This window comes from Myotis daubentonii, chromosome 18 (genome assembly GCF_963259705.1).
Source record: "Myotis daubentonii chromosome 18, mMyoDau2.1, whole genome shotgun sequence".
Lineage (NCBI taxonomy): Eukaryota > Metazoa > Chordata > Mammalia > Chiroptera > Vespertilionidae > Myotis > Myotis daubentonii.
Window position 1 is genome coordinate 26,449,881 of NC_081857.1, and position 14,792 is coordinate 26,464,672.

General features: G+C 37.4%; 1 protein-coding gene and 1 long non-coding RNA gene across 9 annotated transcripts in view; one reads left to right on the plus strand and one right to left on the minus strand.

Moving 5' to 3' along the window:
- The window catches only part of DNM3 (dynamin 3), a 372,210-nt gene that overhangs the window by 193,819 nt on the left and 163,599 nt on the right, over nucleotides 1–14,792 (minus strand). Inside the window, exon 16 of one of the 8 annotated variants that reach the window (XM_059675124.1) lies at nucleotides 13,521–13,669. The exons of the other annotated variants lie outside the window; for them this stretch is intronic. Within the exon in view, the coding sequence (XP_059531107.1) occupies nucleotides 13,583–13,669 (87 nt within the window). The 3' untranslated portion in view covers nucleotides 13,521–13,582. Of the gene's footprint in view, nucleotides 1–13,520; nucleotides 13,670–14,792 lie in introns of those variants that run through there. 8 annotated transcript variants of the gene reach the window in all.
- LOC132221329 (uncharacterized) lies at nucleotides 1,259–7,453 on the plus strand. The gene is made up of 2 exons (XR_009449950.1): nucleotides 1,259–3,929; nucleotides 5,443–7,453. It is a non-coding gene; the product is annotated as an uncharacterized LOC132221329 (long non-coding RNA).

A 14,792-nucleotide genomic window follows, 5' to 3' on the forward strand; every position in this document is an offset into this window, starting at 1 on the left:
GTCACATTTGAGGACATCTAACTTGAGTCAGAATTCTATGATGGGAGAGTCAGATCTGTACACTCGGAATAGTCACCAGTATATATAATTGAAAACAGAAAGGACAGGAGAAGAAAAGGAGATGCCTGTGAGCTGATACGTTATAACCTTTGGTCAAGCGGTACTTGGCAAATTTCAACAGATTTAGTCAAGCAGAGATAAAACTAGCAGCAGAACACCATGAGAACAAAACAAAAAGTGATCACACAGAATTGGGGATGACCAGTGAAAAACAACGCTGGACCTAATACTACGAATCTACCAAAGGCAGTTTGGTGGGATCCTGGAGTCATTATTTCATGGTGGAGGCTGGCAATCCTAACTTTCCAGTTTCTTTAGGTCAAGCTATAGCACAGCGTTCAGAGCAGCAGCCAATGTCACCGAGGGAAAGGAGGAAGGCCACATGTGGAACTAATTACTCATGGAGAGGCCATGACAAAGAACATTTCTCCAGACTTTTCATGGGGGCTTCACTTTCAGGAAGTTACTATAATTACTGTTCAAGTCTAGAGCAGCCTGCAAGCCGCTGACAGATCCAGCAGACAAGGAGAAGGAGGAAGAGGAGGAGGAGGAGGAGGAGGAGGAGGAGGAGGAGGAGGAGGAGGAGGAGGAGGAGGAGGAGGAGGAGGGACAAAGAGAGAGAAGGGGAAAAAATGAACTTATCCGCCCTTTTTGACTAGTGAAACACCAGAAAATAAAGTATCGCAGGAAAGCGCGCGCGCACACACACACACACACACACACACACACACACCAAAAAAAAAAAAAAAAAAGGTTTCCTAAGGAGCCCTGGCTTCCAGCGGCTCCGCGTTCTGTTTACTTTCTTATCTACCCTGTGTCTTCAAGTGACTTTCTAGCCCAGATCAGACAGCAAATTTGTCCTTCTCCGCTGACTCCCTTTCGGTTGGCCACAGCAGAACTGTACATCTCAACTCTTTTTTTACAGCTTTTCCATACTGGGGCCCACTTCCTGCCCAGTTGAGGGAAAAAATCTGGCTGGAAGATGAAATGACTGTTTAACATTACACCAGAACATCTGGTACCATTTTACGCACAGACCCATGTCTGAGAGCAGGCGATTCTAGCGGTCTCTCCAGCGGCACAGCGCATACCCAAACCTCCCCAGGGTGACATCATCCCATATATGGACTCTCCAGCCCAGCCCTCCCCCTTTTCCTGGTCCTAAATTCATTGCCAGTTCCCCAGTCTGCAGCAAATGTGCCACGTCAAGACTGAAAATCACAGCACTGGAGTGGGGCTCAGTCAGTGCAGCAGGCTCCAGGGGGGAGAGCCGAATGCAACTGTTCCCAGGAACTGAGAGAGGATTTTAAGGGCCCAGATGGAAGCTTCTGGAGCTCCTGCCCCGTCGGCCCAGTGTTCAGACTACCTGTTCAGGACAATGCCGTTGTACAGTAGTCTGCACATTGGTTAGACTGGGCAAGGCACAGCAACGCCCTGGACGGCTGGGACAAGAGTGGCTGTTTCCGAGGAGAGGATGTGTGTTGGCTCCTCTTTCGTATCTCATATCCAGTGTTTTTCTTCACAGGTTTTGCACAGTAGGGACCAAGAAGCCCTCGGGGACACCGCTGGGAAAAGACTGCTCCAGGGAAGACCTGCGGGTAAGGCCCTCTTGCCGCTCACCTGGGCTGTGACCGGGAGAGCTGAGGTGGGAGCCAATGATTTGTGTCACATGCGAGGAGAAACAGGCATTTGTGTGGCCAAGAGCGATGCATTTATTGTAAAAGGGCAACGGGGTGCGGTACATAGTGGTTTACTGTAAGTCACTCGCTTTCTGAAGATTTATAAGTATTTTCTTAAGCTTAAAGATTTTTCCACTTCAATATGAAATACGAAGACGCCAAACACTAAAAATAATTGAATAAGGCTAATTTTCAATGGCTAAAAGGAATAATTCAGAAACCTAAAAACCTGTTGAATGAGGGCTGTGCTATCATTTGAATATCCTAGAATTGGTTCCATTTTGCCCCAAAGTAAAGAATACTTGCAATGTTTAAAATGCTCTATGGATAGTGCTTTTCTGAAATTTTACTTATACAAGACAAATACCGAAAATAACAGGATCTAACAATAAAGGAATAGGCTGCCAAGTTTTTTGCCCACCAGACCACGCAGATGGGACTTGCCCAGAAAAGAGCGCCAACCCAGAACTATTGAGTCAGCAACTGAATAAACCGGGAAATAGAAACCTCTGTCTTCAGCTATCCCAATATATAGCCTTGGGGTTTTTGTTGTTGTTGTTGTTTTAAAAATCCAAGAATGGTTGATAATTGCTGGTCAGCTGAGCCCTCATGCTTAGGTTTTATAATGTGTCTATGTCTCCGAGCATTTAAAATGATAAGGTACTTTGTCTAGAAAGCCACTGATAAAAAAGGAATTTGTAAACGAAGGCAAAGTTTTTGTTGGTCAGTTTCCAGCTGTCCTGGAGGTGAAGGAGGGAGGGAGGGGGAAGAAGGTGGGAGGAAGGAAAACTGAATGAAATCCCAACAGAGAGAATAATACAGAAAGTCTGGGCTGCAATATGATCCACACTGAATTTCAGAGGTGGGTCCCTTAAGGAAAGTTCTGGAAAAATGGTACTGCCTCACCCCTAATTCCCTCAACCCTCTATTTATAGATACCCCCAAACAAGTCTATGTAATGAAAAATCTGTTTATAGACTTAATCTGAAACATTAATATAATCTCTTTTGTCCTCCCTTAAATTATTTAAAGTTACAGTGGTTCCTGAACAAATCCTTTTCTAAGTTATATATTTTGCAACAATTCAAAAACTGTCACACATTCTCCTTTGCATAAGTTTATTATAAAAGGTTCCCAACGTTATCTTTTGTCAAAATGATTTATTTTAAAATTTACCCTTTTGATCATCCTAAAACTGGTATAAAAACAAAACAAAACACGTTTTCTTTTCTATTCATGGTTTTGAGCTAAAATATTATAAAAAGGGAGAAATTTAGCTATCTTCTCCACTTAGAGGATACGATTTGTTTTCTATTGGGACTTGGAGGCTTCCATATTAATTATTTTTCATTGAACAAATGAGATTTTTTCAATCTATATAGTTTCTTTTACATAGGAAAACTGAAAAGAGAAACTATGAGATAACTTACCAGAGCTTATTCTTTTTTTTTTTTCAAGAAATGTATTTCTACTAATTTATACAGTTAGAAAAGAAGATAGTTATAGGGTACTTTGGTAATGTTTAAGATGTCTCAAATTTTGAGGGGTTTTTTTGGTGTGTGCTTTTGTTTTTGTTTTTTTACTCTGTAGAAATGATTGAATTTTATAACTTACTTTCATTTCATGTATATTTAATTTAAATGTCTTTTTTAATTATTATTAAATGGCTTTTTTATTTCAAAGAAACTAACTACCATCAGCCCCTCACCTACTTCTTCTCTTAAGATGACTTTTAGTTTGCAGACGGAGGGGACCCGAGGGTGTCCTTGAGTAAGTACAGGAGTAGAAACAGAAGAATAAATTTGTATGGGGGGAGCCGAGGAGCCCCTACGTGTGCTTGGAGTCCTGATTACCCATTTTTTATGCCAACTTTCAACAAATGAAAAGGAATAATACTTATTTTTTAACTGGCATGAGCTCAATGCAAGATCAAAAAAGCAAAAGCTCACTCTGTAAACCTCTGCTCACTGAAGGCAGGTGGTCGATTGTGCGCTGGGACCTACACCAGCATGTATGCACACTCAGTGTAAACTAACTTTATTTCCAGGGTAAAATAATGCTTAATTTTATCCTGATATTACTTTATAAGGAGACATACAAATATTTTAGGGATCATGGGATCTATTCCAGAGAAAATTAACCAACAGTGATCATCTTCGACTAAAACTGCTCGCGGATAAAATGGGAAGTGTAAGTATCAAAATTAAACACTGTGTATCATAAGAAAGAGAAAATTGTTTGCAGAGCCTATCCAAAGGGCACTTCACAGAAACTTAGCAGTTATTTTTCATTTCAGTGTGTGGATGACTGATAAGTTAGACTAGGTTTGGGGTTAGAGAATTTTTTCTGCCATCTAAGAGAAAGGAAATTCAGAGCTTTAGCTTTCAACACATTTTCTTAATTGGGAGAGAATCAATAGAAAACAGTTTATTTACATTTTCAAGCCCACCCCACCCCCCTTTCTTTAAACCATAAATCTCCAAACCCAAGGTTTGTTTACAATGGGACAAAATTTCACACCGATCACTTTCCTGCTATTAGTGAATAGATTTAATGCCCTTCCTGCTTGGCTTTCAGGCTTTCCACCCAGATAATGTGTTTATGTTTTTGAAAGACCAAAATATCCTATCTCCCCCACCTCTCGCCTACAGACCACCCAAGTTTTTCGTTGTGGGAAAGAGTGTAGGCATAAAATTCCTACTGATAGAATTTTTTCTTTTTTCTCGTTGAAGTCGTAAAGCTGTTACAGGAAATAAAGTAAAATACAGCTTGGTAATGTAAAAAGTCCACTGATCCACCAGATACCAGCATCATCCTTAGTAAAGAAAGAAGCCAAAGCTTTCAGCTCCTCGACAAGAGATCTGCTGTTTAAAAACAACCCACTTTCTTCTTCTCTAAAGAGAATATCCCACCCATGACAATAATGTCCAAACACATAAAAAACCATCACTCAGAAATCCCAGCTTAAAATAACTAAAGGTCAGGCTTACCCTGAAAGGAAACAGAAATTTCTGAGTAAAGATGAGAACTTCCTTACTTGCTTTCTTCTACCTTTTTACCTGGGTTTGCTGCTAATTGTGTAGACAGAAATAATTACCCATTTTTTGAAGAATTTTTATCAGTTTTAATTAATAGAAATAATGAAGTCAATTAAGGAAAATAATTAAATTTTCATTTTGAATTTCCTGACTTATAACAGCCAGTTTCCTGGAGTTGCTTTGGTTTAATGTTGCTATTAAAGACTTGGAACATAATTATTTTCATGCATTTTTTTCTTAATAAATGAAAGACAAAAAAAGAACTAAAGAGTAGTGACCTTATTAAAAATTACACTGTATGATAATAATGTACATATAATTCTTTCATATTTTAGCTATTATTTTAAGTGATAACAAATTTTAATGTTTACTCTATAGTTTGGAAGACAGAAAAACACTCTTGTCTTTTCAACCTTTCATCTATTTAACATGACTATGAGGTATGTAGATGCCACATACTTAGTATAAGTGTGCTTTAAAAATCTATTAGAAAAATAAATTATCCCAAAGTCTTAAGAGCAATCATTTTTCAGCAAGATTTCCCCACCCTGAAAAACAGTTATGGATTTCAGGGTCTGATATTTTGGGGTGTCTTGGTTTACTAGAATTGTTTCACATTAAAAGAGAACATAAGAACTCACAAATTTTTCTTTCTATTTTTCCAGGTTACATCATTCCTTAATTGAGCAGAGTTAACTGGATCAAAGTATTTATGGGAGAGAGAGGGAAAGCTATACCGAATTACAGTAATTTTTAATTTCTACAAATATGCTCTTTGTAAGTGAATCACTCTATAAATATTTTCTGTTGCACTGAATGCAGCAACGATAACAAAATAGTTGCTTGAGGTATTTGTTTTCCCATACTCTGACCTTGTAATTATTTAATGGCAGCCAAGTTCACTGATGTTTTTGATTTTCTCAAGAAAAAACACACAAAAGTTCTCTACTCAGAAGTGATGACCAGAAACAGAATCAGACATTTATTTTCTTGGAATTAAATAAATGGAAACTTGCACTTCTCAACTCTTTGTTAAAGCTGTAGCACATTTAATCATTGCATAAAGGTTAAGCTGTGTACAAAACTCATTTTTTCATAGCCTCTAAAAATTATTTTGTTCTCCATAAAGTTTCTATCTGTTATTTTTCTCAGAATTTTACAGTGAACAGGAAATATACTATTTATTTTCTTTAAAATTCTTTGAAAAAAAATCCTAATTACATATTCCTTGGACAATAATGTTTTTTTGTTGTTGTTTTAGGAAATCCCACTTATTATAATTTTGACTATCTGGTGATTTTGTTGTTTAAAGGGCAGGGTATGAATTGATCATTTATTTTAAAAGAGCCAGTAGAGTTATTTTAGACTCACCAGAATTAAATTTTCTATCTGTATATTTAACACCATCACTCTTTCTCTCATACGAGTTCTAAGGAAAATTCCAAAGGGCCTGGTTTTACTTTTTGGATATGAAATGAAGTTTCATTTTTTGTGTTTAAGGGGCTGTTTTGTAACAGTAGTGCACTAACAAGGTCCAAAACACAATCTGAGTGAGCAACTCTGTGGCCAACAGCTGTGTAGTTTATACCCTTTTTGATTCATGCAGGGCACTATGGTTAATGAAGCGGAGGACTTAAGTTCACAACTGCTTTTGATTTGGTTTTCACATCCATACTTAAAAACTGCATTAAAAAGAATATGAGAAATTTAAATAAGTTCCTGTTTTAATAACATATTGGTAAAAATACAACCCATGTTAAAATCCCAAAGGTCGGCTGGTTGAACTTCCAGATACATTAGGCTTATTAATTATTTTTAAAATGGCTGCCATTTCCATGTAAATGATAAGTTTCTTTTTCATGGGGAAGGTTATGGTACTTATCTACTACAACAAACATGTATAAACATGTCTTTATCTTTAACTTCAGTATTAAAATATGCAGAGTTTGGGGAAGAGGAAAAACATCTGGTTCAATTACTCTGAACTCTGACTGCATTATGGGCCAGTAATAACATGAACTGGAGTTAAGAATAAACCTGGTGTTTAATCTTTTTTTGTTTGTTTGGTTTTGCCTTAAAATTTCAATATGAGTTTTCTGTCAAGTCAATGATCCATGTTAGCACATTGGGAACGAATGTATAAGTGTACTTTCTGAATAAAGTCGAAAGTCTAACTTGTTTTTAGTTCCATAATGTTTTAATGTTTAATTCTATTGTGTGTTTTTCTCCCTTTCCCCCTGACCCTCCAAATTCACCAAATCTGGAAAACAGACTGACTGTTTCTGCCCATGAGCAAAGGAAACCTGAAGGAACCAAGGGCCTGGCTGGACGGAGTTGTCATGTGTCTGCCTGTCTACACTTGCTGTGCAGAACATCCGCTCACCTGTACAGCAGGCACAGACAGGCAGTCACATGACAACCCAGCCTGAATGACAACCAGCCATTGAAAGAAAGCAGCCCTCACACCATAGCATCTACACCAAGAGCTACAACCAAAATGAGGGATTCGGGGGGAAGGCCTGGGTTTTTCATCTGTTGGTTTAATACTTAACTCGTATGTATTATTATTATTATTATTATTATTATTATTATTATTTTGATTCAAATATTGAAACCCACCAAAAGTAAAGTGAGTAGTGCCTATGAAATATAATAAAACCCATTTCTGAAAATGCTCCTGTGCTCTCTATAGTTCTCTTTTCCTAACTGTTGTCAGTAAATTACTGCCCTTGACATTAATTGCACACAGCTTTGCAGCACCCTGTGATCAATATAACAAAACACAGAACTGCAAGTCTGATGCTGGACAAAGAATAAATGTTTCTAATAATTCTACTCCAAAAATAAAGTTTTTTTTTCCTATATCATGACTTTTTAAGAGTGAGGGACAAAAGAAAAAGAGGGAAGAAAAATTATCCCAGGGGATCATGTATCTTGAGTCAAATTTAACCAGTTTGCACCTGGGTGGAACATAATGAAAAAAGTATTTGTTTGCAATGTAATTTTCAAATGTATTAAAATAGTTGCTTCTCCTTTTGGAAAGTAGATAAAGTTAACATTGAATCTCTGACATGCCTAAGTGTCACAATATGCATAGATTTATTACTGTGACAGTGTTTAATTAAGAAGGAGCTTACACTATAGTTCCAAGGGTGGAGTGCATGAGGCTGGTGCACGCCCTTGGAATACACGCTCCCATTCACTGTAAACTTCCAAACTCTCGAGATACTCAGGCAATTCCATTGCTGTCAAAAAAAAAAAAAAAGCAAGGACGCGGATTAATGGATATACAATGTATATTTTGCCTCATCTTTTGAGGAAATGTCAAAATGTCAGTTTATACTCTGTAAACTGGAGTCAAATGATGAGGATAAAAAGTGGGGAGATGGGTAAAATTAGAAATTTGTCTGTTTTGATTGGCTTCACTAAAATGCTTTAACTTCAGTATTTAAAATTAATTTTCAGTTTTCCTAGAAAGGTTATGGTCAAGCTCTAGAAAAAGTGTAACACAAGGCTACCCCCAATTTTTTTGGTTTTAACCTAATTAAACATTTTAAGCATATACTTTGGATGAAAGCAAACTTTTTATTCAGTATTTCATTTTTAAAATGAAATATTTAGTCTTAAGGCTAAAAACCCACGAGGTTCAAAATTTCTACAATTTCATATTTTACCAATCCTGACCCTATAGCTTCATTTTTAAAAAAAAATTTGGGTAAAATTATAAAGTACATATACGATTAAGGCTAAATTCTTTCATTTAACAATCTGGCCTAAGCAAAGATGTCCTCTGCAAAATACGCTGTGCAAAGAGAGTTTTTACCTTATAGAAAAGTCCCAGGACAAGAATAAAAAGTATTAAATAAGAGTTCAGAAAATGTAAAAAAATAAACAGGAAGGCAATACCAAAATTTCTCAGAGAATATTTGCATAGTACCACCCATGGATCATTCTTTGGGACCCGCAAGGCAGGCCCCGGGCATGCGTGAGGCTCTGCAAATGACACGTAGCTGGGTCAGAACATAAAGGAGACTGTTCCATTCCACCCGACTCCAAAGAGAGAGAGCTAGGAGGCCAGCAGGGTCATCCTTATGTGAGCCACTAAGGATAACATTAAAATAGCCTCATGCCTAACATCTTGGTTTGACATTTTTTATATGGCTCTCAAAAAAATATGCTTGAAAGAATGCTATTTATATTTAAGTTCATTATATGATGCACATTTGAAAATGTTACTTTTCTGGAAAAGGATCATATGAAAGTTAATACTGTTCTTCCAGTATACACTTTCAAGTTAGGACAAATAACACATTTAGGGGAGCGGTCTGAGTCTATACATATTTTAATAAATCTGAAATGCCATTATGCTTTGTTGAATACTACTATATATTTTTTTTAAATTATAAATCTTTAGATAATGCCAGAACTTGGAAATGTTTATATTAAATAATCCTACATTTAAAAGCCTAACATAATATAGCTTATGTATGTGAAAAAACACACATAACTATGATCATGAAGAATTTCAAGTAATGTAAATGTTTTAAAGTTCAATATTTGTTGGGACTGTTTTTTTGGTAAAAAGATATCTAAGTTTTGGCTAACTCAAACAATGCAGCGAGGATTGTGAATAGTATTCACAGGGTTATTCTTGACCTCCTCATCACAGGCAGCATGCAGACCTGGCAGAAAAGGCAGGGTCTTGATCATATATGTGAAAATGGAAAGACATGAAGATTTCTATAACTTCTTGGCCTCACAGCTTTGGCCATCCAGGGATATAGCTGTCACTTTATTTCCTATTACCAAAGTTACATTTGTCATCTGTTACAGCTACATAATAAAAACAATACTAAGTAAATATCCCTATAAGGGAGTTATATAATCTCCTTATCAAGCTATCCAAACACTTCAACCCACAAAAATGAGGCCTGTAATTTTTTGAGTCTGAAGAATGTTCTTATTTTAATGCAGATTTTGGCCTTTATTCAACAGTGTATGGTTAGTATATTTCCACTGGAAACACTTCTGTCAATTTATCCTACTTCCCTATGAGTATTCCATTATGATTTTAAACTTCATGTTGGACTATAGAAATTGAATAAATATTGGCTATGTGCTATTATTATTCATAAAGTAGTCCCCTTCAGATATTTTTAACTATCATTTACACATTTCTCATTGATATTTAAAAATAAGGTTCTTTTCTTCTTCATTCAGAATTTCTTATTCTTCCAAAATTCATATTTTAGATGCATTTTTTAAAAATTCAGTTTTTCCCCCAAATCTAATTTTAAAGTATTCAGGTAAACTATCATAACCCAATATCCTTTTGATGTGACAGTTTCTATTTTATCCCCATACCTTGCCCTTTTCTAAATTCCTCCCTAGAATTGTGCAGATATACCGGTATCTATGATGTATGAAAGCAACACTGTCAAATTTGTTTTCTGCTTAAATGGTCTTCCATCCAGGAAGCCATACAGTCAGAGGAAGAAAAAAAAAATCATTAACCTTCAATAATGAAAATTAAGAAAATTACCTCTCACGGTAATTTTACTCTGTATTTCAATTATTTAGTTAAGGCACTTGAGATAGCAGAATGTGGTGAATTATTGTGCTGCACTTCTTTATTTATTTGCTCAATCACATGTTCACAATTGATATTTACTTAGGGCCACCTATCAGTGTCATACCCCCTGGTGATAGAACAGTGAACAAGACAATGGCTCCTGGTCTTAGGAGGTTTACAGGTTAGCAGGAACTTAAACGCTTATCCAATACTTAGCACACGTGACGAGTTGTCACATCAATGTCACCTTCTGAAAAAAATCTCTTAAATCCATCATTTCTATCAATTGCCATCAACCTACCCCAGTCGAAGCCATCATGATCTTTTATGGAGACCAGAACAATAGCTTTCTAGTAATTCCCCAATCCAGTTTTGTCCTCCTCCAACATATTCTTTACAAAACAACCAAAAGGGTCTATAAAAAATTCAAATAATGCTATGAGACTCTCCAGCTTTCAAACTTCAAAGGCTTCTCATCATTTTTCAGGATCAAAATCCTTAATCTTTAAAGGACTCTTTATAGAGACCTTTTCTCTCTTTGTTCCAGTCACACTGGACTTAACTCAGTTTCTTCAATTCATCAAGCTCCATCTTGCCTCAAAGTATCAACACAAACCTTCTCTGACCACACAATTGAATGTCTCCCCCACTGGGACCCCCCATCACCGGATGTATTTTCTGCATAGGTCAGTGATGGCGAACCTATGACACATGTGTCAGAGGTGACACACGAACTCATTTTTTTGGTTGATTTTTCTTTGTTAAATGGCATTTAAATATATAAAATAAATGTCAAAAATATAAATCTTTGTTTAACTATGGTTGCAAATATCAAAAAAGTTCTATATGTGACAGGGCACTAGAGTTAAGTTAGGGTTTTTCAAAATGCTGACACGCCGAGCTCAAAAGGTTCGCTATCACTGGCATAGGTTGTCATCTGCTTCTGTTTTCCTATTTGTCTATTTTCTTTATAGGGAAAATCCTTCATGAGGGCAGGTACCATGAATTCCTTGCTAACCATCTGTACATTGTGATTAGGAGAGTGTCTAGTCTAGTCCATAACAGCTGTTCAGAAAATATTTGTTGGGAAGTGTTCAGGTAACTAAGAGCACACACTGACTTTTAGCTGTGGGCTAAGCTCTTCATTCTCTTTGAGTCTCAATCTTCATTTCTAATATGGAGAATGTAAACAAAGTACTAACTTAGCTCAATGCCTGGTAAACTATGAATACTCAATAAATATTCGTCATTTTGAGGATGGTGATCATCATCGATTATCACTCAGATTGAAAGCTGACCTGCAAGAGTTTAAGCAGGTAGAATGAATAGCAGAGATACTATTGACAACCACAATTACTGTTCAATTAGGGAGCATCTTGTTAACTGGAAGTCCATTAGATTTGTTTGAACATTTGATTAGTTTTGATCTGCAAAGGTGAGCATGTAGGAGGGGTGAATGTACAATAGAGAGAGACACACCTTGAGTTGGGACATTTCCAGACTGGTAGCATTGAGGGGTGATATGGGAAAGGGAAGAGAAAGAGATAAACCAAAGCACTGTCCTTGGGCTGGGCCAGCACAAGGCTAGAGCTGTCAGTGACACACCCAAGTGGAGGTTCCATTCCTCAAAAACTATTGTGGCCCAGCCAGTGTGGCTCAGTGGTTGAGTGTCAACCTATGAACCGGAAGGTCACAATACAATTCCCGCTCAGGACACATGCTAGATCCCCAGTAGGGGGCGTGCAGAAGGCAGCTGATCAATGACTCTCATCATTGATGTTTCTATCTCTCTCTTCCCTTCCTCACTGAAATCAATAAAGAAATATATGTATTTTTTAAAAAACTCTTGCGCAAAGGGTTATCTAACATTCTATTCGAGGTAGTTTGAACTGCTGTACTGCTTCCCAAAACCCTTAGTAAATATAAGTACTACAAATATCCTTATGTTATTTTGTTAGAAATCAAAGGAGCTAAGTATCATCCACTCAAGGCCCAAGAGGATATATGTGGATATACAACCTACATATCCATGCTCTGTCCTCACTCCCTTGGACAACTCCTCTTTGACTTAGGGTTCACACTAGCAAAATACCCTGGGGAGGATGAACCTAGCTAGAAGTCTACGCAATCCCTAGAAATGAACTCAGGGCCACATGTATAGGATATTTCAGAGTCTGGGGTACTAGAGCATGACCTAAACGGACATCTAGGTTGACATCTAGGTTTGGGCAAATCACCTTGGTAATTAGTTATAAACTGTCTAACCTTGTAAAAGATGTTCTATTTCTTTTTGTGTCACAGAAAGCCCCAATCTCAGAGTAAAGTTAGAGGATAGCATAATGTCAAGCAGATAGATGATCAATTATGCCTACCACAACGTCATTGTATTATAAAGACTCTGAAGATAACAGTAGAAATAACATTGCCTTGGACACTGGTGGAAACCTTTCTGTTAAGCTCATCTATCAATAACATTACAAGTAACATTATTTTGATGTAGAATAATGGTTCAAAAAGTACAGTCCACAGATGTTGAAGGTTGTTCATAAACTCATCTAAAATTCAAGGGTAGGGTGGATGGATCTGTTCAGAACAAGAAGGAAAAATGCTGGGACTTACTATTACAGTCATGCCAACTCTAGCTTAAAATTATTATACAGGGTTATTATGCTCTTGCCTCTGCCAGCTTGGCTAGGAAATCGCATAGTTTGATATCATCATCTCCACTTCTTGGCTGAAGTATAGGAGAACCCATAGGCTGAAGGGGAGGCGGCATGGAAAGTCTCACTAAAGGAATGGGATCTGAGTTTCCTCTTATTATTTGAACCTTAACATTCTCTGCTAAAAACACACAACAATAACAGCAAAGAAAAATGAGGTCCTATGTCACAATATGAGATGACAAAAAATTAAAAATCCGAAGACATGAGTCAAAAAACGGCATCATGGAAGAAAGGAATACTATTACTTGCAATGACAAAAATAAAAACATAAATATGATTCCTAAAAGTTTATTTAAGCACTTAGACTTAGTAGTATCTGATTTCTTAGAGTTCTATAAAATCCCTTTGGGGTGATTTGGTTGGTAATGGTTCCCACTTGGGAAGTGAAAAGACTGAGGCGCAGAGAAGAGTTGCTTGTTCCAACCCTGGCAGTTAGTCCTGGCAAGCCCACATCCTCCAGCTCCTCCCCCTATTGAGTGTACGGAGTATGTGGTCTATAAGGTCTTTTGTTCAATTAATGTCAGCCTGAAGAACAGTTTGAGCCATTGTTCTTTCATCGCAGATATATTTCACAAGTCGTTTGTATTTATTACAAACCTGTCATAAGTTAAATAAAACCATATCTAGTCATATGATGCAATATGCTATTTATTCAACAGCCACTTAGATTATAATGAAAACATACCAGTCTAATTACACGAGAAAGCAGGAGAATGGCAGAACACAGGGGGGAAAAACATCAAAATCCCCTATGAAAATGTGAATATAGTTATCATTGAATAAATGAGCAAATCTATAAATAACTTAATTATTTTTACTGTGTCGCATTTGCTTGAGTAAGAGAAATGGTCAAGTAACAGGATTTCCAAAGCGTGAAGGTGCTGATGTGGGTAGAGACAGATACCATGGGAACAAAGGACAAGCACTCAACTTACAACAAATTGACCCCAGAAGTTGAGTTTGAACTGAAGCTTATTTTCACAAAGAAATAGTCTAAACTTGGGTTTTCTGAGGTTTCCCACAGAAGCATGTTCAATTCATATGTAGTTGAACTCTGCCAATTAGACCTTTATGGAACCTATGCATTATTTAAAACATGGCTGTTGAAGGATGGTGTTTGGGGTATAAACTCAAGAAGCCAGGGATGAATCAGTGTCTCTGAGCCCCATCCTCCTGACACTTTTCCTTGACCTTTTTTCCCCATACACCCTTCCAACACCAGTTCCCGGTACACACTAACGACTATTTGTTGAACACTAGCAGTGAGTAAGGGACAGTGCTGTCCCATCTCTTTTGCCCTGAGAGCAGGCTCAGAGGTGGTCTGCAGTGGTAGGAAGATCTGTCAAAAAAAAAAAAAAATAGCAGAGGAGGGCACACCCGGGGTGGGGTGGTGGTCAGGAAGGTGGGAATGACTGATGATGGCCCCACTGGGAAAGGCTTTGTTCCACTAAGACAGACACATTGAGATAAGGGTCATTCGTGAATCGGGCATTAATATTTTGAAAACCTCATATCTTATTTCTTAAGCAGAGTTTTTAATGAGTGGCAGTGTCGCTGTAGGCGGCCCTTCAATTTGCTACCCTGAACTTGAGTGTTCCTTTCATGCCACCCAGGACAGGACACCATCTTCTAGCCTGGACCACTGCCACAGTCTCCTGGCTGGTCTTCCTCTTCTCTTCTTGCCACCCCACTCTTTACACATGAGTATTTCACCCCACAC